Here is a 27,549-nt window from a genome sequence, read left to right as displayed (position 1 = left end):
AAGGTCCACAACAAGTCACAGTCAGATCAAGGTCCACAAGTCACAGTCAGATCAAGGTCCACAGGTCACAGTCAGATCAAGGTCCACAACAAGTCACAGTCAGATTAAGGTCCACAACAAGTCACAGTCAGATTAAGGTCCACAACAAGTCACAGTCAGATCAAGGTCCACAACAAGTCAGTCAGATCAAGGACCACAAGTCACAGTCAGATTAAGGTCCACAACAAGTCACAGTCAGATTAAAGTCCACAACAAGTCACAGTCAGATCAAGGTCCACAAGTCACAGTCAGATCAAGGACCACAAGTCACAGTCAGATCAAGGATCACATTTCACAGTCAGATCAAGTTCCACAAGTCACAGTCAGATCAAGTTCCACAAGTCACAGTCAGATCAAGGGCCACAACAAGTCAGTCAGATTAAGGTCCACAAGTTCAAAGCATTTTTTTCTTGACTTTTGTTGATTAAAAAGCACAAAGTGATAGTTTTCAAATTTTCCCAATCTGAACATTTCATGCGTCAATTTTCCCAATACTCCAGACACTGGACCCAGTTTGAAAATGATAAGAAAACCCATTTATTTTGTTTCCTTCTCGAGTGAAGTGCATATTCTCATGTTAAAAAATGAAATTCATTTTTACAACTAAATGATACCAATATCAGTGTAATCAGTATAATTGTTCATTTATTATTATTATAGCATGTTAGAATCATTGTGATACGTATCGTATGGTCTGTAATGTGAGGCAAGCATATTGTTGCACCCCTACAATGATGAGACTTTTAAAAGATTTTTTATGAGACAATTAAATCCGTTTTACTTCAAACGTAACGTTTGTAATTTGAGATAAGTATTTAGATATAGAGAAACTATCAGGGTTTTTTCAGGATGTTGGTCAGGGTTAGTGGATGTAAGGTCAGGTCTAGTAAAAATCATTTGAAGTAGCCCAACTGGTCTAGTGCTCAAAATAGTAAACGTCAAACCCTGTCTTGATTCACATTGTTTCTAATCAAGCTACCTCTCCTCTCTAAGTTTCTGTCTTTCTCGGATTTTCTCTTCCTCGATCTTCTTCAATATCTTACCTCTCCTCTCTAAGTTTCTGTCTGTCTCGGATTTTCTCTTCCTCGATTTTCTTCAATCTCTTACCTCTCCTCTCTAAGTTTCTGTCTTTCTCGGATTTTCTCTTCCTCGATCTTCTTCAATGTCTTACCTCTCCTCTTTAAGTTTCTGTCTTTCTCGGATTTTCTCTTCCTCGATCTTCTTCAATATCTTACCTCTCCTCTCCAAGTTCCTGTCTTTCTCGGATTTTCTCTTCCTCGATCTTCTTCAATATCTTACCTCTCCTCTCCAAGTTCCTGTCTTTCTCGGATTTTCTCTTCCTCGATCTTCTTCAATGTCTTACCTCTCCTCTCTAAGTTTCTGTCTTTCTCGGATTTTCTCTTCCTCGATCTTCTTCAATATCTTACCTCTCCTCTTTAAGTTTCTGTCTTTCTCGGATTTTCTCTTCCTCGATCTTCTTCAATATCTTACCTCTCCTCTCCAAGTTCCTGTCTTTCTCGGATTTTTTCTTCAATATCTTACCTCTCCTCTCTAAGTTTCTGTCTTTCTCGGATTTTCTCTTCCTCGATCTTCTTCAATCTCTCGTGTTCCGCTACTCTCTCCCGCTCAAACTCGGCCATCCTCTCCTCAAACTTCCTCCTTTCCTCTGCTTTCTTTTTCAGTCTCTCCTGCTCCTCAAATTCCTTCTTCCTCTGCATGAACTCGATATTTCTCTGCTCCATGTCCTCCTATAGTATAAATACAGTCACATTAAAGATGTACTCAAGATTTCTCTCTATATATCACATACAACCTACTGTAAATGTGCATATTTCCAATGCAATGTGTAGTGTTTAATTACGTGATGTCAGTATCTTTAATAGATAGCTTAATTATGGAAATAGTGTGAGAGGGGGCAAGTTACACGATAATCTTGTAATCATGAATTTAGTGTAAATTATCCCCACTTGTAAATTTCCACATTTACAGTAATCATAATCCTACATTTAAAACACCTTTCGTTGTGATTGTTATTTAATATATTTCAGTGGTACAGTAGACCCTGTTTAATCTGTCACCCGTGTAAACAATTTCACTGAATATTTCAACTCTGTTTCCATTGTTCTCTACATCCCGTTTTATCATTGGCCTCCCAGCACATGTAACTAAACATGGATACTATTTTGTCAACTTACTTCCAATATATCAGAGGCATATTCCTGAGAATGTACACCAATCCTCATTCCTACATATAAAAACTTTTTTGCCCGATTTATATATTCCTTGTATGTCTATCGAAAACTCATAATAGCTTGTTATTTTGCTCTAATTCATATCTCCACTTCAAAATGAATTTTATCTCAAAATTTCTCTGGCCAATACAACAATAAGTTTACATCTATACAGGGATGTACATTAATTACGAGTATTTTTGTGATCACAGAGAGATGAGCTTGTTACCTGTTCCCGGAGTTTTCGTGTTCTCTCTTCCTCTTCCTGTCGTCGTCTTTCCTCCGCTTCCTCCATCTTTTTAAACCTGAACATTAAACGTTTTGTTTTAGACTTTTCCCCAACACAAGTTATTTTGTTTTTAATCACAACTACACATATATATAGTACCACAGTCTAAACTTGAATATACTTTCTTCTCTCATAAATTAATGTCAAATTCACATCAGACAGCCATACACATTTTCTTTGTACCAATTTAGTTTAAAATTTGCATCTGTACAAAGGAAATGTATCCTGGGTATTCTTCAGAGAAACACTCAATAAAAATGGACTGGAGAGCATGAATGTCAAAAAGAAATAAATCAGAGCTCCTCCCATATCAGAGATGTCAACAACAAAAACAAAAAAATCTCTTCCCATGACAGAAATTAATCTACCTGACAGAAATAGACATCTGAGTACCACTGTTAAAAACAGAGCCCCTCCCTCACCTTAGCCTTTGTCTCTCCTGTTCCTCTTTCAGTTTCTCCTCCTTGAGGTCATCTGCCTGTTTGCTTTTTTCCTCTATGGTCCGAATCATTCTGTTTTTGGATTCCATGTCCTCTCGATTGGCCTGTTCCCTCCGCTCGTTCACTCTTCTCATTCTCTCCTCCCGCTTCCTACAATTAATGAATAACAGAATTTATTTATACTTCTTATATTTAACAACAGCCTTTATTCACGTCTTACAATTGATAACAGCCTTTATTTACTTCTTACAATTCATAACAGCCTTTACTTACTTCTTACAATTTTTAATTGCCTTATTTACTTCATACAATTAATAACAGCCTTTATTTACTTCTTACAATTAATAACAGCCCTTTGAAACAATTCAAATAAATGGTCGACTAGTTGACACTAATCAATGTGGTCGATGAAACAAAATTATGTAGATCAGCAAAACTTTTAACCTTCTACATCAGAAAATAATGGGATATTTATCCTTCAGTCATACAATGGTAACTGTATAAAGATGAAACTCACTTTCAGAGTTCCTTTATCTTTGTTTGTTACTATATGAACATGAAACTTACTTTCGGAGTTCCTCTATCTTTTTCTTCTTCTCCCACTCTCTCTTCTGCAATATCTCCGCCTCTTTCCTCTTTTTCTCTTCCAGCTCTCTCTTCCTCTGCTCTTGTCGTTCCTGTAACAAGATAACTACCATAGTTAGAATTTAGATTCAACAAAAGGCCCATAGGGCCCCATCCTACCCCCAGGGACCATGGTTTTAATAAACTTGAATCTGCACTATGGCAGGAAGCTTTCATGTAAATGTTAACTTTTCTGGCTGGGTGGTTCTTGAAAAGAAGATTTTTAAAGATTTCCTCTATACATGTATATTTAAAAAAAAATTTCTATATATTTCAATGTAAAACTTTGATCCCCTATTGTAGCCCCACCCTACCCCTGGGGGTCATGATTTTAATATTCTTGAATGTCCACTGTGTCAAGAACCTTTCAAGCAAATTTCAGTTTTTTTTGGCCCAGTGGTTCGTGAGAAGATTTTTAAATGACCCCATCCTATTTTTGCATTTTAGCGATTATCTCCCCTTTGAAGGGGGAACGGCCCTTCACTTGTACAAACTTGAATCCCCTTTACCGAAGGCTAATTTGTACCAAGTTTCTTTGAAATTGCCCATTAGTTCTGGAGATGATTTTCCTATATATCAGCATGTAAAACTTCTATCTCCTATTGTAGCCCACCTTACCCCAAGGACCATAATCTGAACAAACTTGATTCTACTTTATACCTGAAAATTTTCAGGTGAATCTCCACTCTTGTGGCCCAATGGTTCTTGAGAAGAAGACTTTTACCCAATGTGGCCCCACCCTACCTACCCCCGGGGGCCATGATTTTAACAAACTTGAATCTCCACTAAGTCAAGAAGCTTTCATGTAAATTTCTGGCCCAGTGGTTCTTGAGAGGAAGATTTTTAAATGACCCTATCCAATTTTTGTGATTATCTCCCTTTTAAATGGGCACGATCCTTCAATTGAACAAACTTGAATCCCCTTTACCCAAGGATGATTTGTAGTAAGTTTGGTTGAAATTGGCACAGTTGTTCTGGAGAAGTCGAAAATATGAAAAGTTTACAGACGACGGACAACGGGTGATCAGAAAAGCTCAGATGAGCTAAAAATAGTTGAAATGTGAAAAGTGGACACCAAACAGACTACGGACTAACTTTAACCACAAAGCCCCTATTAGTAGAGATAAAAAAAAATTGTTACTCTAGCCTTTAAATCTTTTGATAATTAGATCTTACTTTGATGGAGAATTTGGTGGGTGGGGTGTTCTGATGCAGAAAGGATTTAATCCCGCTCACGTTCAGTCCGGCCGGTCGAACCACTTTGTTGCATAGGTTGTTTCGGAAAGACACTGGTTTCACAATCTGAGTTGATAAATATATATATATTAACAGATGTACATACATATTTATTTATAAATATATATGCATTCAGTTTGTTCTGAAATACTTCTAGATAAATGTTATTTGATGTCAGATTGTGTAGATAGAGCTGTGCTTGATGTCAGATTATATAAATACCTGTGCCTGATGTCGGATTGTACAGATACCTGTGCTTGATGTCGGATTGAATAGATACCTGTGCCTGATGTCAGATTATATAAATACCTGTGCCTGATGTCGGATTGTACAGATACCTGTGCTTGATGTCGGATTGTATAGATACCTGTGCTTGATGTCGGATGGTATCCGGTGGCTCATCTTCACTTTGACTGTTTCTACAATAAAGTTATCACTATATAACTGTATCAATAATAAAAAAAAAAAAAGATTTTTTAAAACAGAATTTTTAAGAAGTACTTATAAACTTTTTCTTTACCTTTCATCATGTTCATCATCTGTGTCAACACCTAAAATTAAAATTAAATTATTTTTCATGAAACCAAAGCAAACTGATACATTTTTTTTTTTACAATAAGTTTTAGCGAAAATTCAAAATCAAATGCTCGTTTCACACCAAGTTCAGAACATCAAACGATTGATTAGGCTACTACAAACCTTTCTTAACACTGGTGTGATAATTCTGGGTATCCGGAGTCACCTGAAGGTTATTCTGGGTATCCGGTGTCACCTGAGGATTATTCTGAGTATCCGGTGTCATCTGAGGATAAGGGAGAACAAGCTAATGAAGAATATGTCATAACATACACACTGATAGACAACAGAAGCATTGTAATGAAACATTTGTACGGGCTCGGATTCTAGGGATGCACCGAGATCTATATCGATATTTAAGACTTTGCCTATTATCGATACATAACCTTCGATACACCTGCTGATATATTTCTTTACGTATTCAGGTTAACTTTCAATACTTTTGATCGGAATGGACCTCCTTAATATTATCTATGCAAAATGCCATCAAAAAAATCGAAATACTGAAACTATTTCAGCAATGGAAAAAAATCAGTATATGCACCCAGGGGTGCATGAGCCGAGTTGCATGGGATACAATGTAAAGCCAGGAATGATGTGGCATATTTATAATTGTGAAGAACTAATTTCAGTTTTAAACTTTTCGAGTTACTGTCCAGAAACCATATTTGTCTGAAGTTTTCAATCTATATTTGGTCACAGTGACTTTGACCTTTGTTCTCCAAAATCAATAGAGGCCTTTCTTTGCTAGTATCCAACAATATATCCAAGTTTCATTTGATTCAAATTAAAAAATTTCGAGTTATCCTCCGGAAACCAATTTTTTTTTGGAATTTTAAATATATTTTCGGTCACTGTGACCTTGACCTTTGACCTATTTTCTCCAAAATCAATAGGGTTCTCCTTACCTGGTACACAACAATATCTTAAAGTATCATTTGATTTGGATTTAAACTTTCTGAGTTATCCTCCGGAAACCAAATTTTTTTTGGAATTTTAAATCTATTTTCGGTCACTGTGACCTTGCCCTTTAACCTATTTTCTCCAAAATCAATAGGAGTCTTCCTTACCTGGTACACAACAATATCTTAAAATATCATTTGATTCGGATTTAAACTTTCTGAGTTATCATCCGGAAACCAAATTTTTCTGAAATTTTCATTCTATATTCGGTCACTGTGACCTTGACCTTTGACCTATTTTCTCCAAAATCAATAGGGGTCTTCCTTACCTGGTACCCAACAATATATTAAAGTTTCATTTGATTCAGATTTAAACTTTCGGAGTTATCATCCGGAAACCAAATTTTTCTGAAATTTTCATTTTATTTTCGGTCACTGTGACCTTGACTTTTGTTCTCCAAAATCAATAGGGGTCTTCTTTGCCTGGTACCCAACAATATATCACAGTTTCATTTGATTAGATTGTAAACTTTTCGAGTTATCATCCGGAAACCAATTGTTGACGCCCACCCCCCGCCAACCCGCCCGCATCACCAAACCAATAGACGAGTTCAACTTCGTTGCAACTCGGCTAAAAATCCCTATTAAAGTAATTCCACCCTCCTGTGATGTCATAAGATTTTGCAAAATCAATGATTTATCTAGATTTTTGCATGATAGGAACATAAATTTTGTTGGAGTCTTTTCCTATAGTTATTGTAAAAAATCTTGTTAAGAATAAAATATTTCAAAAGTCTAAGTTATAGATGAATAATCAATGATACATTTCAAAATATTGAATCCAAGGGCAACAACTCTGTTTCTATTGATTTCTTTATCAAGCCTACTATGCGATGATTCCTTTATTTTTTTACAGACATTTTGTATATTTTTATGAAGAAACAGTTTCATGAAATTGTTATGAATGCTACTATATCGTCATAACCAGTTTGTATGGAATTTTAATAACGCTGTTTAAGGAAAATTGCAATTTTCTGACCGTGATATATGATTCTGTTTATGTACGTCTCACTTCTTAAAAAGTGTGATGACCTATGTATTTTATTTGATAATTTGTTAGTTTTAAATCTAATGAACAAAAATAAATACACATTTTAAACTTGTATCAGATAAAACTGCGAGTATGGAGTTACCTTAAGAAAACAAACAAGCAAAATGCAATCTGTGTTCAGCAGTGGTCGCCACATCGGGAGGGACAACTAATTTGGTATTTCATTTGCACTGATTTCACAACATAGCGTTGAATAGACATTTTAACCAATAACAGGTGAAATGTGATGAGTGAAATGGTCATAGTGCTTTGGATTTATGAAATTGGTGACGGTTATGACTTTTAATATATAACTTTTCGGCTTTATTAATTCAATCTCAAACTTTCCCTTTTGTTTTAAAACCTTGTAAGTGCAATATAGTCATTCTCAATATATGTCCTTCTATAATTTGATATAGCACAAGTTAGCAGTCAAGTTTACTTGCAATCCAATTTAAATTTAAATTCAATTTAAATTATTTAAAACTTTTTTAAGAATCGGTGTTCTGTTTGGAAAAATATATCAACCAAGTTGATAAATTATAACATTTGAACTAGTTCCAAGTCTCAACTACCCGTATCATAAATTATAAAACTGAAATACACGTATAGGGGTATAAAAATAGACGATACATTGGATGAAACAGAAACTAATATCATGCAGAATTATAACTTTTTGATTAGTGAATCCTTCCGCCACAACATATAGTCCCTGTCAAACCCTTTCAAAATTTGAATTGACATAAAAATTTTCAACTGGATAGGGTTCAGCAATAGATGCGTAATATATTTGCACCAATGGGATCAATATTGAACCAGTGAATACTTAGTTGTAGCATCCTGCACAGTTGTACTCAAAAGCTCAGGAGCTAACTTCCCTAAGCAGAATTTTATTTTCAAAGTAAAAAATGTAAAAGAGCATTTATAGTTATAGAAATAGATCATAATTGATTAATAGGTGTAAGGTAAATTTCTTATTAAAGTTTACAATGTTTTCTCATAATCTGGATTTTTTTTTAATTTCCTACCTACCTATTCATTTTTTTTTCTGAAACGTTAGCGGAAACTCAACTATTTTTGTTTTTGGCCTTATCCAGATTAATTCCATAGACACCATTAGGTTTACCATTTTTAATTCCCCATCTTCATATTTTTTAACAACCTCCTTTTTTACCATATATGTGTTTAATTATTCTATATAAACAAGAAAAATATGCCATATTTTCATGGCCTCACTTTTACTATTCAAAATTTATGACCATGGATCAAATTTTTCAAAAGTAAGTTTCAAGGTAAAGAGGTTTAAGTTTTTGTGTACAAACAAACGGACAAACACGAGTCTTTACTCTGTACAGGAATGCAAATAAGCGCTTGTTCACTTACCAATGTGACTAAAAATTTACCAGTAAGAAACAAGAGATACTGTGAGCAATGCTCACTAAGAATACCCCCTGCTTACCCCAATCTCCCAAAGGGTGTTGGTAATAGGTATAAACTACCTCTTTTCTGAGTGTAAAAAACAAATGGCATGACAAACCGAACCATATTGCTACTTCGATGTCCAGTGCACATGACCTTTGACCTTTTGACCCCAAAATCGATAGGGAACATCTTCATCCCATGGGTAGTCCATATGTATGAAATGGTGACTGTAGGTGGAAAGGATAACGCTTTAGAGCCCGGAAACCATATTGCTACTTCAATGTCCAGTGCGCCTGACCTTTGACCTTTTGACCCCAAGATCAATAGGGAACATCTTCATCCCATGGGTAGTCCATATGTATGATATGGTGACTGTAGGTGGAAAGGATAACGCTTTAGAGCCCGGAAACCATATTGCTACTTCGATGTCCAGTGCGCTTGACCTTTGGACCCCAAAATCAATAGGGAACATCTTCATCCTATGGGTAGTCCATATATATGATATGGTGACGGTAGGTGGAAAGGATAATGCTTTAGAGCCCGGAAACCATTGCGTCTACAGACGGACAACCCAATTCCAGTATAACACCCCCCCCCCACCCCCCCCACTTGTTGCGGGGTGTGTGTGTATAAAAATCATTTCTGACTCACAATAGCTCGTCCACTTACCAATGTGACTAAAAAGTTAAACAGTATGAAAAATCATTTCTGGCCCCCAATAAAATATAGCCCTGCCTTCTTTGATGTTACTATAGAATCATTCAATTTCACGGGGTTCAGTTTTTAAAGGTAACCCTATCCCGCAAATTTTTAAATCACAATGAAATACACAATGTACAGTATTTAACATTTCATTGTACAGACACCAACCATATCAACGAAAGTACATCGCATAAAAACTGCAGAAATCTCGACAACCCACGAAAATAAGCCCCCACGAATTTCGAATATTATACGGTGTATATCCTTCTAGTGAAGGATTTTTTTTTTTTGAGTTGAAATGGTCTACATGTATTATACCTCTGAATCTTCATCACTTTCCCTCTTTGATTTCTTGGAGAGCGACGTGTTGATATCATCCTCACTATCTGTCTCCAAAGTTCTCTTTTTAGAGGTTGTTCTGTACAACAAAGAAACACTATGTATAAGTTGAATATCTTCTATATGGGATGCTTATATGCAGGACCCCTAGGCACCTGATCCCATCTCTGGTATATCCAGGGGTCTGTATTTGCCTAACTGTTAATTTTGCATTCCTATGTATAGGGGTTATGAGATTGATCACTGCCTTCACATTTCATAACTCTCAGACAACCTAATTCATGCCATTTCTGGTTTTACTATAAATGCACACGTACACTTACGTATTTCAACATACAGCATAATGGTTGGTTTGCTGTACATATGTTTAACATCCCACTTGAGAATTTTTCACTCAAATATAGATGTCACCATTGTTGGTGAAGAGCTGCAAAATTTAGGCCTTTGCTTGGTGCTTACCATACTTACGACCTTTGGGCATGTTGGGCAGAGAGGAATATTTATCGTGTTACACCTGCTGTGACATGGGACCTCGGTTTTTGCCGTCTGATCTGAGATACCATACCTGACCATTTAGTCGCCTCTTACGACAGACAAGGGGTACTGAGACCTATTCTAACCCGAATCCCCAACACAATGGTAAGTCAAACTTTTAAGCACAAACATAAAATTTCACATTGTAAACAGAAACAAAAAACTAAATATTTTAACATGAACATTTGCAAACATAGTGAATATTTTTGATCATACACCAGTCAGGGACATATTGCATAAGGGCTATTCCAGCAAAAAATGTATGGGCGGGGGGAGGGACGGCAGCCGATATTTTTTGGATGGGTGGGGGTGATTTGGGAAAATATATTTGTATGGGTGGTTGTCTTCCTGGTTAAAAAAAAAAAAGGGTGCCTGTGAATTATGATAAAAATGAAAACGTATCACGTTACGTTTCTTTTATTACAAAAGAAGAAGAAAACCGGAGCTATCCTACATTAAGTACGGAAAAAGATTGATAAATGGGCAGATAACTCAATATTACCGTAAAACTTTCCCCTCAAAGGCGTTACCCAACCTATTGTACCTGTCCTAAACGACCACCTGTCTAACGCAACCAACAATCAGGAGTTTTAAAACTTTTTCGTGTAATTTCACCTTTATGAAACGACTACATTTTTTCGATTACAACGCGATTCCTACTTTCGATTTCAGTCGAGCATGATTATTCTGGGAATTATCGCCCCTAACACTTTCGTTTTAAAATGCACAGGTAATAGCTCGGCGGTGATCGTGTTTGATCGGCACTCTGTATCAATTATTATACCCAAGCTATCACATGCAGCATCGTGTTAGGTTAATTACCAAAACTCAAGTTGTTTATTTAACAAAATCAAGGATCAGGGAATCACGAGCGTGGTTTCCGAAGGTGTGAATTTCGACAAACTTTGATATGTGCGGGGTAATTCAGATATGATATCTCCCACCTGGTATACCATTACGTTTAACAGAGTGGAAAATTTGCCTGATTGCGATATAAATCAAGTAAATATTATGCTTGGGACTGAAATTTTAAATGAAATATTCGCGAGTTTCCTGTACGAGAGATTGTGGGGGGAAAAGTCAAAGGAAAAAAGTCACAATCTATATGCATAGACTTTGTAATTTAGGGAAATGTCTATGTCTTGCACTTAAACCTAACTCGTTGAAAAGTTCTTCTCCGTTGGTTGCTTGCTGGAATTGGTACACCGCTATACAATGCCATTTTATGTAACTGATGTAATAAGACACATGTCTTTTAAAGCAATAAAGAGAGTAACAATATATGTGAATTTAAATTTAAAGTGGTATAATATATTCATATTTTATTTAGTTTTATATCATTTACAAAAAAACAACTTATTGTTATTTCAACAATTAACAAGCACCCAGATCATGACATGAGTAAAAAGGACATGCACATTTAGTCCAAAAATGATATGACAATATCCCACATCATTAGTCTAGTGAAACTGTTTGTTTATAATAAGCAAACAGAGCTAGGTTTCTACAACTCGCATGTTTCCAGAGTATAAAATATTAATTGCATTTTTTCTTCCATTTTATATGTCGAGATCATCCTTTTTTCTCCCTACCAAAATTGCATTGGAAACCAAAATATGTAATTTTTTTCTGGAATGATTGCTACCTTCACCTCCCGATAAAACAACAAAGAAAGACATTTTATTGTTCATATTTTTATGCATTTTTTAAAATATAAACTAGAATTAAGTTCTAAAATATCATATGGTTGATCCATTTGTTACGTTAAATGAAAAGTATTGAATTGTATGGGTGGTGGTGGCAGGGGAGAATCTAATTGTATGGGTGGTGGTAGCAGAGGAAAATTTAATTGTATGGGTGACTGTCTTAAAAATAAAGTGCCTCCCCCCACCCCATATTTTTTTTGCTGGAATAGCCCTAACAAATAAATCATATGCGTTATTGTTTGCATGCCAATGACTTGTACATACTGTATCAAAGACTCGGGAGCTGACATATCACACTGCACAACGCATGGAACAAGTCAATTTCTGGGAATTACAAGCACATTTTTGATAACCACTTTTTAAAACAGAAGAGAGCTTGTTTACTTGTGTTGAGTTTGTTACCCACCTTGATTTAGGAGCAGGATTTTCTGGGACAGCAAACTTGGAATCTCCATCTGAGACAACTATGCTCTCCGTCTGCTTCCTCATTTTGGACCTGGTGCTTCTCGAGGATCCACTGTTTAGACTTCCATGTCCAGAATCGACCTCGCTGTTCGAGTCCGACCCAGCTGCAGACGACACTGAGGTCCCTTCTTGTTTTCTCTGCTTCGTTCTAGAACTCTGTCGCACCGGCTTCGTGGCTTCCACCATTTCATTTTCCAGGACTTTCCTAGTTTTGGTTCTTGATCTCTTGGGAGGATACACTTCAGTATCACTCTCCGACTCTGATTTCTCAGGTTTGGGTGGGTTTCTCTGCTTGGTCCGCTTGCTGGATCGAGACTGCTGTTTCTCCTCTTCGCTCTCATCATCAGCCTGCGTGACGGAGTCCGTTTTCTGTTTACAAACAGCAGAAGGCTGGGGCTCCTCATCTTCAGAAATCAGAGCTACCTCCTCATCTGAATCCTCTTCAGTGGACTTCTCCTTGTTGCTGTGAACGATTCTTCCAGTGTCCTGTTTCTCGTCTCCATCACTCTGACTCCCCTTCACTTCTGCTGACCGAACAGTCTCACAGTCTTTCATTTCTGTGTCCTCGGTGTGTTCAGAATTCTCAGGCTCCTGATGTGGACAGGTCAAAGGTTCATCCTCAGTGTTGTGCATAGAGACATCCTGCTTCTCCTCCGGAGACTGTTCCACTTTCCCAAGGTCTGGTTCTTGTTCAACTTCTGTCTGCATCTGTTCAACTGTTTGAACCTGTTCATGTACACTTCCTTTCATTTCAGTTTCAAGCTCACTCTCTGCAGAAGGTTCTGGTTCATTGTTAACAACAGTGACTGTTTGCACTAACTCACAACTATCCACAGCTAAATTTCCTTCATCTGAATCAAATTTCTGTCCATCAGATTTCTCTTTAGATGAACTCTCTACATCATCTGAATCTACAGGACATGTATTCTTCTCAGCATCCTACAAGTAATGGTCAATAATAAGACATGAATCCACAAATTTCACCTGTAACATTTACATACAATTACACCCTCCATTTCTTTTTTTTATTTCAGTGGGGATCCGGGTTAGAATAGGTCCTCAGTACCCCTTGCTTGTCGTAGAAGGCGACTAAATGGGGCGGTCCTTCGGATGAGACCACAAGAACCGAGGCCCTGTGTCACAGCAGGTGTGGTACAATAAAGATCCCTCCCTGCTCAAAGGACATATGCGCTAAGCATAGGCCGAAATTTTGCAGCCCTTCACCGGCAGTGGTGACGTCTCCATATGAGTGAAATATTCTCGAGAGGGACGTTAAACAATATACAATCAATCAAAATTCAGCAATCCAATTAATAAAACAAAGTTTCATCAAAATAGAAATATCCCACAATATTGTCTGATTTACTTTGGTTTTATCCATAATTTCATTTATCTTTACTCTTGGATTGTGGCGGTGTGCAGTTTGTGTAATATAATCATTTCAATGATATTGCACCAAATAGCTTGCTACAAATGTGTTTATGTGATGATACAGCTTTCTTCTGGGAATTTCACGATCAACATTAAGCAGTTCACTAGCACCACTTCAAGAAGTTTTTCGTATAACAGCATAGCGGGAAACTGATTGCTTTTTATATCAGTGGCCTCAATTCTGCATTTCCAATATTTTTTAATTGTGCAGAGCAGTGACAGGAAAACGAATTAATGTCAATCATTTCGGACTCTCTATGTGTGGAATTTTAAGGACACTTCATTGAGGAAAAAAATACTGTAAATTAAGAAAATATCGCCGATTTTTGGAATGGGTCTGGTAACCAGACCCCAAAAATAAGCCAGGAAAATCCCTGATCACGAACTCTTTACATAATATCTGATTGTTTTGAACCTGTTTTCTTCATTAAATAGATGGTTAACTTTTTATGAAATACCTGATTGTTTTGAACCTCTGTTGCCTTCTTCCTCAGCTTCAGTTTGTTCTTTTTTGGGGTCTGTAACATACAAAAGAACATTTAATCATCAATCCTTCCACATAAAGTCCCTGGCAACTAGTTTTCAAAACTATTGTACCGCATACCTGCCAATACTTACCTCTTTATCATGAGTCCGGTTTAGAAGACTGGGGTTTAATGGGATCTGGGAACTCTTCAGTAGACTTTTTCGTAATGCAGTCTTCGATTTCAAGGATTTACGAACACTTGGTCGTTTACTACGAGAAGATTCTGGCGTCTCTCGACAACTTTCACTTGACGAAGATACTGTTTCTCTCTGTTCTGGTGTGTCTGGTACAGAGCTCTGATTCATAACATGTCTAGACGATGGACTGCTATGTTCAATATACTCCTCATAAGCGTGAACCTTCTCCTTAACATGACCTTTCCCAGGTTTTCCGACTGGTGGACTAAAGACATGTGACACCAGTGACTGACCTTTAGAAACCCCTCCTTGTAAAAGTACATTAGGTGTAACATTATCAGATTTGGATGAAATTTCTGTACTTTGGTTAAAATTGAAAACCGGTGGTGCACTATCTTCCTTGGCTGGTATTTCCTCCTTTGCTGCATTTTCGGAAAACTTGGCCTTTTTCCTTGTCTGCATCCGTGTTGTCCTCTTTGTCTGGGCGGTCCTGGAGGTTGCCCTGGTGCGATAGCCATGTTGTGGGGGCGTTTCATATGCCAGTATGTTGGCATCAGTTTCATTTACACTGGGCACACTGTAACAAGAAAGACACAAGGTTTGTAGGTTAACTGGAAATTGAGACAATTTCACTGTAACAAGAAAGACACAAGGTTTGAAGATTAACTGGAAATTGAGACAATTTCCTTTTAATCCTAGTGATGTTCCAATTATCAGACAAGCAATTGTTTGTTGCTAAAGCCATCTGATTACCCAATGTCTTCAATGATTGATCATGCTTAACTTATGCGCAATATTAAGCCAAATAAAAAAAATATGTGTGGTTCTGGTTACCAGACTGTCACTAGTTTTTTCACCCGACCCTAAACTTTTTTTTTTTTTTTTACTATTTCCAAAATCAGTTACCGTATTTTGCCGAATATAATGAACACTTTCAAGATTTTTTTTTATGAGAAGTGGTGCATAATATATACCACTATCCATATAGGTTTTTGATCCGTTTTCCTTCAGGTCAGGGATCAACATTAACGGTTGTCTGATTGCTCGAGGCAAGTGAAAACCCAGTTCGGACAAGTGAAACTCAATACACGCTTGCCCAATGGGGCAAGTGATTTTTTTCAGTAGGAAATGTGATTATTATAATAACTGTGTTAAGCTTGATGAATATCCAATATTTGTAGAAAGTAAAGTCCAACTCCATATATTGTTGTTTTCTTTACCAAATTGTCAGATTATAGCAAAGGCCCATTCTAGTAGATCGTACCAATAGACAGAGAGAGATAATGAGAGTTACTGGTTGACAGGCTTATTAGAGTCTAAAATATTTCGGACAACCAAGTTTTTCATTCGGACAAGTAAAACTTTGAGTTTACTTGCCCAAAGGGCAAGTAGGAAGAAAAGTTGATGTCTATCCCTGCAGGTGAAGCTTGACTGTAAGTTCATTCATAGTCACTATATAGATACCTGTAAAATGTTAAGCTGTAAACACTTACTACAGGCCATCTAACATTAGACAGAAAGTGACTTAGAACTAGTGATGGGCAATCGGGAAAAAATAATTAATCAATGATCGGATTAATCGGATGCACCTTTTCGGTTGATTAATCGAAAAATAATCAAATTTTATTCATTTCAAATTTATGGCATAAATATATTAAATTTACTTTATTTTTCACCCAAAACATTAACTTAATTAGAATAAAATCATAAGATTGATTGATTGTATCTTGTTTAACGTCTCTCTCAGGAATTTTTCACTCATATGGAGACGTCTGAATCCATTAGAAATATGAAGTTAATAATCCCATACTTTTGATTTTTTTTTTCCTCTGGAGAGGGATAGATCTTTCGACTTCTGTTGTTGTTCTTATGGGATCCGGTATAGAATAGAGCCTCAATACCCCTAGCTTGTTATAAGAGGCAAAATCCGAGGCCCTGGGTCGTGTCATAGCAGGTGTGGCTCGATAAAGATCCCTCCCTGCCCAAAGACTGTAACTATGTAAGCGCCGAGCATAAGCCTAAATTTTGCAACCCTTCACCGGCAATTTGATGCATGTCTCCATGAGTGAAAGATTCTCAAGAGGGACATTAAAACAATATTCAATTTTATCGGATGATTCAGCTTCGTCAGTCATTTTGGATTTAGTTAAGTTGCGGTAGGAATATTCGTATCATTAAAAAAAAAACACCACCGACGTCGTCGATTTTCAAAATGGCAATCGATTATTCACATCGTTTCAGTTATAGCGACCGACAATCGAAAGTCGGCGATAATCAGTACATCACTACTTAGAACTAAAGAGTGATAACAAACAAAAGTGCAAATTTCAGGTTGTTTGAATACGCTGAGCAATCACCCCCCTTATTTTTGGAAAAGTTGTATAGATTAAAAAAAAATCAAAGGGCTTGAAACCAGTACTCTGGTATAAATATCATTTCCTACTTTCATGTTCAAAAACATGATTTTAGCAAATGCACTGATTCTTTTTTCCCCCTGTAATTATTTTTTTATTTGAAATATATATATATATACAAATTGTCCAAACTAGGGCGATCCCAACCAATTTTGATAGATATATATCACGCTATATATAAATGGTACATGCAAAGAAGTGAAAGTAAAAGAAAATTGTGTTTCCATCTAAAATTTATCATCATCAATTTTTTTTTTAAATTAGAAACATCGAATACCTACCTACCCTATTTTCAAAGGAGTATATAAACCAGATCCACACATATTATTTTAGAAATACTTTCCAGATTTTTCAATGCCAATTTTGCATTTGGATTATATAGATACAAAAATAAGATAAGGCCAATTCAACTTAATTAGTAGATTATCTCTGGGGTCACAAAAAATATGGGGCAGGTGGGAGGATTTTATTTTCTAATTTTTATTTCCCCGGAAAAAACTCCCAGAAAATTAATGACAAAAGGCATCACAAAAAGTTTTAATCAAGTTAACATTCAAAGAATCCTTGGTAGAAGATATAAAACCAACAATTTGTGACTTTTAATCATTCACTCATGTCGCTGGGAAGCAAGTTTGTTTGAAATCGTAATTTTTGCGAAAATAAAAAAAAATCGGGGTGGGCCCATTTTGGAGGGACGGGGATGATAATCTATCTATTAATCTTAATTGGTCAAATGTTTGGTTCAAGTTTAACAGCGAATAAACACAAAATATCTTCTTAATGCTTGAATATGATTGTGATTCCATTTAATGAAAGAAAATCCAAGGTCTTTTAATCAAATCTTTTTGCATTTAATAGCAAACAGGAAATACCTGCTGTGGATGTTTTAAAAATATATTGTTGAAAGCAGAGCTAAACCCTGCTTGTGCATAATGTATAAGTCCTAAAAATTTGACTACGATTATCAAATTTGAGCACTGAGGTGGTACAATGATACAAGGGATATGTTGCTATAGATACCTCTCTGTAATATCAACTGGTTCTTCATTTTCTTCAATGTCTGGTTCCCTCTGGATACGTTTTTTCTTACGCTTAGCAGAGGGTGTCTTTGGCAACAAGTTGATTTTGCTGACAGGGCTAAGCATAAAACACAAATTATAAATTGTGAATTATTTCTGCAAAGTGTTAAAATCACATCATAAAAGCTAGGATAAAATAATGCAGAATGATAAATCAAAATTAATGGCATCAATATGCAAACCAATACCATGACTCCCTAGAATATATCCAAACTTACCGGTAGTATAAACCCATCTGGGTTCAAAATTGTGTAAAAATACTTGCTAAATGCAATAAAAAAATGACTATAATTATAGACTAAAGTTTATAATGTACTTACAAACTTTATAGATATTTATGTCTGCATTTCATCATACACATATCAGGTTTTACTGCAAAAACTATAAATTCTTATACAAAATCATGCAAAAACAGGTTTGAATGCTAAGTCAGCAGCAATCTGTAAACCAGGGATAGACATTAACTTTTATCTCACTTGAAGGAGTGAAACGATACAGTACCTTCTCGATTCAATTTTCGATACTTCAGTCTCGATTTGATGATTTTCAATTCGACACAATAGCATGTACCAAATTCTTCACAATGCTAAGATTTTTTTTATGTTTCATTGTATTTATTGCTCTCTGCAAATAAATTCTACATAATGTAAAACCATTTAACATAAAGCAACACTCTTATTACTTGTCCTAAAGCAGAAATGTCGACATCCAAGACCACAATGGAAACTAGCTATATGTTAATTTGTGTTATCCTGGCTAAATATAGGCTATTATTATTATACCCAGGATTTATACATTGGGGGTGCATTTTTCAACTTGACTGCGTCCATTTTGATACAGCAAAGTTTACTTGTATGTTGATTGGACAATTTTCAATTCCATTGGCTAATCAGAAACCTTGGTTATCAAAAACAATGTGTGCTATGATTCTAGGACCGCATCGAACCCAAACAGACACAGAATAAATCGAACATCGAATCGAGACCACTATACATCGTGATTCGGCTGCATCACGATGCATCATTTCACCCCTACTCACTTGCCAGCTGGGCAACTCAGGGCAAGTAAACTCTAACTTTCACTTGTTTGAATGAAAAACTTTCTTGTTCAGGGTTTAACATTTACTTTTTTGAGCACTAGACCAGTCGGGCTACTTCAAATAATTTTTACTAGACCTGACCTTACATCCACTAGCCCTGACCAACTATCCAGGAAAAAAAACCCTGATAGATTCTCCATATATATCTAAATACTTGATTCAAATTACAAACGTTAGGTTTGAACTAAAACGTATTTAATTGTCTCAAAGAAATCTTTAATCTCGTCATTCAATTTGATGCTTTTATTTTCAAACACATTTTCTGTTTCTTTAAATTCTACCCGTCACGGAAATTCTTTAGTCCATTTAGAATAAAATGACTTCAACCTTTTTTTGATTTCTACTTCATAAGCCCTGCTTTCCTTTCCCCCTTTTTCCCTCTTGGGACATCTTTCCTTGAGGATGAGAAGCCGTATTTGTATATAGAGACATTCCCACACACATTTCAACAACAAGAAATGGCTGTTTACGACGTAATTTATTAATTTGATACATACTTTCTTATAAATATTTTATTCAATTAAACTGTTTTTTTAAAAATGAAAATGAATTCAATTTACATCTATTTATCCGAAACATAACTTTACACACACATTAACATCGAGTAGATGTCGTAAAACATCAATTCCGACAGCGACTTACTTAATATTAGAACTAAAAATAGAGATAATGTCACCACGCAGTTCAAAATTGCTCTCAAACTCTTTGCAGTTATCTTTCTGGTTAAGAATAAAATATCTTCTGGTTTAAAGTAAAGTTTCTTATTCATTTTTTTTAAACACGACCAGTCGGACTAGTAAATCAACATTTTACCCGACCGGACCAGGGCTCGCGCTGCCCATCGCATTTTGCGATTTTTCAGGAAAAAATGTGACAGAAATTCTGGAAATGCGACACGGACATTTCGTATTTTAGAAATTGCGGCGCCATCTTGAATTTCAGCTGTTGGCATCCAAACACTCCAAACATACAGCCTTGTGGCTGTTTTACCTGTGCAGAATGTGGATACCCTCTTGTGTGGGAACAATAGACTTAGGGGTGTCTTGTTTATTTAGCAGTTTACACAAGACAAAGGGTTGATCCTCTGTGTGCAGGTAGGTGTGAATGAAATGAACTTTGCACGTGCGAGTCTCCTACATATATATCTTAATGAATTAGAAATAAAGTATTCTGTATACTGGGGAGAGATAACCCCGAGTCATTACTCGGGAGCTACCTGTTTTGGACTGGGTGGAATAAAAAGTGTGTGATTGTGCACACAAGCTAGTTAATGGAAGATATTTCGGTGTCAATAAAAACATATAAAATTTAATTTGTCAGTTCATCACAGTACAAAAACAATTTCATCTAGAAAGTTAAACTATTGAATGTTCAGCTACATTGTACATTTTCTAATCCATTTGACGGTAGTATATTTTATAGATGAAGGAATGTTGGGAAATTGCATCATTCTTTAGGTCTTTGGTTTGATCTATTTGGAAAATGGCCATGAGGAAACACAAAATTGTAGGTTCTTCTGAACTTGTTACGCTGTCATCTTTTGACTTCACATCATCTTAAGCCATTTAAAATTCATTTCAGACTTCCTGAGTTCCCTTCTTTACTACATGATGATATTCACTGAATGACCACCTTGTCACTCTGGATTTCAAGATGAAAACTGGATTCTTCAGTTAATTCTTTGAAAAATGTGATGTTATGAAACTATGATGATGTGTTATGTATTACAGTAGTTAGTCTTCAGTAACTTTGTCATCTGACAGTGACATTTTATAGAGTGCAAATTTAATGTTAATGATGAGTATTATATGTCATTTACACTACTAACATGATTAATAAACATATAGAAACTCATTTCTTGTCTTTATTTAATGTAGTCAGTCATAGGCTATGAAATACTCCTAAATTTTTCTGGTATGAAATAGAATTGAGTCAACTTTGCCAAAAACAATATCTAAAAATAAAACCATGATAGTGCTACAATATCATCTAGACTGACTGAAAAGCAATCTGCTGAAATACAATTTTCACAATATCATAATAATTTATGATAAAAGCTGAACAAAGCTATGTTGTAAGAATAATCAGAGACATATATATGATATGTTGTATATGCCCTCTTGAATAATATACATGAAATATAGCAGTGAAAGCGAAATGTCGTCGGACCGACGGACATGTCCGGTAATTTGACTCTCGGTCCGGTAAACTTCGTTATATTTTCGGTCCGAATGTCAGGTGACTTTCCAGCAACGGTTTCGAAAACTACGCAGCATCCCCCCCCCCCCCCCCCCCCCTGTATAACTGGTACCGATAAACGGTACCATTTCCAATGCCAAAAACAGTCGATTTTTTCCCAATTTTGAGACTAAAAATTCCCAATTCACTTGCCGAAAAATAGACTGCTGAAATCGTAATTTTCTTCGTCTGAAACGTTGTACGAGCTAACTAAAATGTTCCCTTCCAGTATTAAATCGAAAGTACAGATCATGGCAGTGAGTTTTGTACGATGATTCCTTATGTTTCACAGCAACAAATATTACCGTAAAAAAGTTTGTAAAGAGATGAATACTTCTTGTTTTGTTGTATTTTTTCTTTTCTTTTAGCTGAAATCATTTGCCTATACATTGGTAGAAAATTCCCAATTTGTTCGATTTTGACGCTATTTTTCCCAATTGAATGGGTAGAGAAAAAAATCGCTGCTACGTTTCGACTTCCAGTTCCATTTATAAAAAAAAAAGCATACAAAAACGGCAACATGTTCCAATTAAAATGGAACAGTAATGCAGTCCACGGTAAACCTTTAAAACGAAAATCCAATGACCAGGAGGCTCAAAGTCTTTCAAATATTACTACTTTTTTTCGGTCTGATAAAATGTGATTCGGTCCGGTAATGTTCCTGTGTTTACCAGACCGAATGTCCTGTAAAACATTTCAACATTTCGCGATCACTGATATAGATCTACAGTAAACGGTATGAGTCGATGTATGCGCGCCAGGTTGCGACACAAAATTTTAGTCCAGTGTGAGCCCTGTCGGACCTATCATTTAGTAGACTCAGTCGGTCGGACGTGTCTTAGTTTCAACCCTGTTGTTTGAATTCTTTTTAATCTAATACACATATCTATCAGTGATTTTAATTATTCTTTTTTGTGCAGTCTGACAAAGGTCAATGAAAATGACCGATATAGGTATTTTCTTATAATACGAATATTCCTACGACTTACAAAAAATGAAAATGACTGATGAAGATGAGTCATCCGATAAGAACAACAAAAATTCAAGAGATCTATCCCTATCCCAGGAAAACAAAATCAGAAGTATGGGATTATTTTGGATTTTTGAGAATTCTAATTAAGATGAAATGAATGAATTTTAATTGTTTTTTTATTAATCAATTAAAAAGGTGCATTTGATTAATCGGATTATTTTTGTTTTTCCGAATTCCCATCACTGTCTACATATACATGAATATATAACGAGGAATTGCGTTTGTGAGCTCTGTATAGGATCTCTCTTGTAACTCAACAACTGACATTCAAATTCTTGCTGACGATTAGAAATACCTTTTTAAGCATTGTAAACATTAACATTGGAAAAATAAAATTTGAAAACTTTCAGCACCAATCGTGTCCATGCCTCTTAAAAAATTTGTTGGTTTCGGTGTTTGCAATCAAAATGTAAAAAGTGATTCAGAATACTGAAATAGCTGTACCATGCTATCTTAATCCGAACGAAAGCAAGCAACTCATCAATACCTAGTGAACTCCTGCTTCACTTCTTCCAGCAGTTCCTCACCCCATCTGCACTCTTCTTCAAACATCTGAACAACATCCTTCTGAATGATTTCTTGAAGTCTTGTGTAGGAGGAGAAAAATAATTTGCCAATTACACTATCGATTATGCCCATGCGGACTTCAGCACCATTCTTCTTTTTTGCTTTTGGCATCTGAAAATTAAGTCAAGGCATAAATTTGTAGGATTTTTTTTTTTTCAAATGGAAATAATATTTTGTTATCATTTTCTAGCATTGTTTTGATATGATCTGTCTTAATGCTATTATAATTTCCTTTTACTACTTTTAAAACATGCTGTATCATTTTTATTGTGTGCAGCGCTTTAGAGTGGTTATTTATAGTCATATAGGGCGCTAAATAAATAAATAAATATTATTATTTTTGCACACGCATGTGATCTTCCATATATAATTTAGATCTACTACATAGACAGATCCTAACTATATAGTGTCTATGTTATGACAAAATGAATGAGTCTGATGCATCAAGGTAGTCTAACCAACAATCATGCTTGTGTCCATAAATTCAGAGAACATTATCTATAGGCCTACCTTCAATTAGAAATAGAATACGTATAAAATTTCGGGTCCATCGAATGATCCGACATCATTAAATGACAATTGCAAGTACAGTAAAATATCTCTATCTCGAAGTCCGAAGGACCTCAAAAAAACTTCGAGATATCCGGGGGTTTGAGATATCCAAAATCGATCTGGGATATTTTTTTTAAGGAGGATATTTGATGCATAGTATGGGATTTGCATTATAAACAAAAACCCCGTTGCCGTTTCTTATAGTTTAATACAAGTTGATAAATTAATATTGTGGAATTTCAAAGACAAACATTTTGGGTTTTTTTAATATATATAAACATCCAATTGAATTCACAATGTGTTTCAAAATTAAGATGATCGTGCCTGTATGCTTACTTTAAGTTTACTGATGCCCAGGCTCGACTGGGATGTATAGTTATTGCGCTGTAATGAAAGAACCTATCACGTAAGAAACAAAAAAGACAGATTTTAAAAAAAAATCAAACGTTTAAATGTTTATTAAATAAATTTTCGTGTTTTCTCTGTACTAGTTTTAATGATGAAGCGTGTTCTATTAAATGCATTATCTTTATTAAGAGCATTACCTTCAAGCGTACTTCGACGGTTTTGTGCGTTTATCTAACCCACATGTTAATGATAGAGCGTGTCATTCAAAACACCATCCCTGGAATCGGGTGTGTTAGTTCATAATTGGTGGTGAACTTTAGCCGTAATTTTGGAAGGCTTCACTAATCACCCAAGCTGTTGAACCATTTATTGCAACCTGGGTCTACCCGGAAAAGGCGAGCGTGGATTAGCGGTCATTAATTATAATTGATGTAGCCGCGGGTGTGAATTTGTGACTTAACGACGCCAGGTATGGTAAGCAAGAGCATAAAATTGACTGCACTTCGAGATAAACCAGGTGAATTTAGGGTATGGGACCTTGAAAATACTTCGACATAAGCGGAGTATTCGAGATTACCGTGTTCGAAATATCAGAAGTTTTTTAAATCATTTATATAGGGAAAACGGCCGGGACCGGCCGTCGACTTCGACGGGGTATTCGAGATAAACCATATTCGAGATACAGATATTTTACTGTACATACACTGGGGTAATCCACAGGCCTCTGAATTTCTATCAATAAGCCGTTATATGATTAAGGCCACTGATAAAATGTGTTGTGTTTCCGCTAACCCGACCGACCCTAAATTATAGCCCCGACCCTAGAATTATTTTTTACAATATTTAAAAAAAAAAAATCGTCATTTTCCCGGTTCTTGGTTTTATTTTTAGTTAGACATGGAGATGAAGTCATTCAAACACTTGAATGATGTACAAAATTGCATGGTATTGTGTCAAGCATCTAAACAACATTGATAATGTTTGTAACTAAATTCAAGGTATCACACCGGTAATTATTTTCACTATATATTACTATAGAGGAAAAAAATTCATTAAAAATCAGTTTACTGAATTGACGCCGAATAACGCAGTCGGGCTCGAAATTAACATATGCCCGTCAGTCTGTGACTGGTTAAAAGTCTGGTGGACTGACTGACATTTGTTTTAGTCAGTCCGATGAGACTGGTTAATTTTCTAAATCATCATTTTGGAAAATATACTTATGAAATTTACACATTTGGCATGCTTTGATATGAAGACCTATCAGACAAATCTGATTTGTAAATATAAATCTCACATTTGAGTGTTAAAATATTGTTTAAGACATATTGAGCTAAATTTCATTTTAATAACATTAATGAAATATGTTTAATTATTTCTGGAAAACTGTTGGACTGGTAAATTTTTCAGCAGACTGGTTGAAATTATACCTCATCAGTCCGGCTGGACTGGTGACATAAAAAGTTAGCTTCAAGTCCTGTTCTATGTTACCTATCTCGTCTGCCGACACCAGAAAAACACCACCCTACGCGGCATTTTCGAAAATAAATTACCCGCAAACAAGACTACCCTCAAATCCACGTGTTTTTCACATGTGTGTAAACAGGCGGAGTACACCTCAGGAAGTAGCCTCAGCTACCAACAGCAAATAGTTCCTTTGTATACACTTGGTTATTTCTACAAATTACACAAAATTTCCTAATCAGGGGTGCAAAAATTAAGAGAAAAGAAGAAGAGGAAATGAGAAAAATCGCGCAAGGAAAATAATATTTCTTTAAATATATGGAACTACAATTGACTAAGTTCATTTTGATTGGACAGTTACCGGTGTGATACCATCATGGCATGATGGTTGACAGAGTGGCTAGTACCTCCATGCATGCCTCACGCAACGGTGATTTAACAATTGAAGTTAACAGACTGTCGAGAGACTTTACAAAGTGTCATGTTTCCATGGAAGACTTTATTTTGTTAAAATTGCCAACTCCTATGGTGTTTTTAGACGGTGTCTATTTATAGCCATGAACTGTCTTATGCTATCGCTTCAGCGGGCATTACTGTATATACACGGGGACCCTAGTTTTATATGGAGGTCATGATGCAGACTGACAGACATTAATGTCCAGTCTGTCAAATTTGTATTCACATCCATGGTTTCTGCTGCAGTTCTAACTGAAAACACTATGAAAAAGGCCACAAATAAAGCAGTGAACTGAACAGCTGGTGAACGCATCCGAATTGATGGCTGGTGAGAGCCGAGAGGAAAAAAAAAAGATGTGCAGACTTTTTTTTAAAATAAAAATTTATGTCCGCTAAAAAGTTTTAGCTGGAAGAGAGTTGGATCCCATTAGGATAAGTGGGATCTGCCCAGACTGTCTTCCTACCCTTGTTCCATTTGGATTGTGAAAATACATTCATAAATGTATTTATAAACTTAAAATATGTTAACGATGTTGATATTTTGGTGATGATTTAATATTTTTTTCAAAACCATCACATTATTTTCCTGTCAAACATATCCAATAGTAGTATTACTATGACAACCAATCTAAATGTAGAAACAATATATCTGGTACTTGTATAGGATAGTGACATAAAGGAGTTAACTTTTGTGTTTTATGCTAGATGTTTTATTGAAAAATATTGTTTCTTATAATTAAAACATCTGGAAATAATCCTCAGCCAATAACAGGTGAAATGTTATGATTGAAAGTTTACTTGCAATGCAATTTAAGCAAAATTTTATTTTGAAAGTATAAAATTCAATCGAACATTTAACTTGTTAGAGTTTACAATGTTTATGCATACTTTGAAAAAATAAAATTTAAAAATAAAATAAAATTTATTTCCTACCTACCTAGATCTACCTTATTTTTTTCTAGAACGTTAGCGGAAACTCAACAATTTTTGTCGTTGGCCTAATCAGAGTGATATATACCCCTTCTATATATAAATAAATGTATTTATATATAGAAGGGGTATATATATCACTCTGATTAATCATATAACGGCTTATTGATAGAAATTCTGAGGCCAGTGGGTAATCTCGGTCCATAAGTATCAGGGATGTGACTGAATTCCTCAGATATCAGAGAAAAACTGGTCAAAAAGGGAGGAACACCTCACCCTACCTGCAAAAATATCATTTTCTGTCACTTTAGATCAAATCCAGAGTTTCATTTTTTCGAAAATTGAGCAAATCAGAGGATTTCTTCTGAAAAGAGGAAAAATCACACCCCTGAAGTATATTCGGTCACCCATTTCTATGAATGGCAGTAATTTCGATCATGAATTCTACCGTACGATTTCAGCGATGGCTAAGCCTACACCAGAACGTCAAAATGAATATTTATTGTAATAAAGTACATGGACTTCAACACGAAAACAAATCAGAGCATAGGCGTAAGGGAGATCACACATGTGAATAGCACAAATTATGAAATGAATACAAAAACAAATCTTACGGCTATCTTCTAGGGCTCCTTTGAAAATTTACCTCCAATATATCAACCAATCAAAATCAACTTCCG

The 27,549-nt window shown here is 35.7% G+C and overlaps 1 protein-coding gene across 2 annotated transcripts in view; it reads right to left on the bottom strand.

Moving 5' to 3' along the window:
• LOC125677706 (inner centromere protein-like) overlaps positions 1 to 27,540 on the bottom strand; it is a 39,955-nt gene extending 12,415 nt beyond the window's left edge. Inside the window, exons 1-15 of one of the 2 annotated variants that reach the window (XM_048915855.2) lie at positions 27,484 to 27,540; positions 23,040 to 23,230; positions 18,124 to 18,240; positions 14,645 to 15,266; positions 14,485 to 14,544; positions 12,537 to 13,534; positions 9,870 to 9,969; positions 5,559 to 5,661; positions 5,380 to 5,410; positions 5,227 to 5,278; positions 4,800 to 4,925; positions 3,567 to 3,676; positions 2,982 to 3,149; positions 2,500 to 2,575; positions 1,582 to 1,787 (exon numbers count right to left, since the gene is read on the bottom strand). In XM_048915855.2, coding sequence (XP_048771812.2) covers positions 1,582 to 1,787; positions 2,500 to 2,575; positions 2,982 to 3,149; positions 3,567 to 3,676; positions 4,800 to 4,925; positions 5,227 to 5,278; positions 5,380 to 5,410; positions 5,559 to 5,661; positions 9,870 to 9,969; positions 12,537 to 13,534; positions 14,485 to 14,544; positions 14,645 to 15,266; positions 18,124 to 18,240; positions 23,040 to 23,230 — 2,960 coding nt within the window. In that variant the 5' untranslated portion in view covers positions 27,484 to 27,540. Of the gene's footprint in view, positions 1 to 1,581; positions 1,788 to 2,499; positions 2,576 to 2,981; positions 3,150 to 3,566; positions 3,677 to 4,799; positions 4,926 to 5,226; positions 5,279 to 5,379; positions 5,411 to 5,558; positions 5,662 to 9,869; positions 9,970 to 12,536; positions 13,535 to 14,484; positions 14,545 to 14,644; positions 15,267 to 18,123; positions 18,241 to 23,039; positions 23,231 to 25,572; positions 25,770 to 27,483 lie in introns of those variants that run through there. The other variant, XM_048915856.2, reaches the window with a different exon arrangement.
• Between the last annotated feature and the right edge of the window lie 9 nt (positions 27,541 to 27,549).

Source organism: Ostrea edulis, chromosome 3, assembly GCF_947568905.1.
Source record: "Ostrea edulis chromosome 3, xbOstEdul1.1, whole genome shotgun sequence".
NCBI lineage: Eukaryota > Metazoa > Mollusca > Bivalvia > Ostreida > Ostreidae > Ostrea > Ostrea edulis.
Note: the sequence above shows the minus strand (reverse complement) of the source record. Positions and strands in the feature narration are given on the sequence as shown.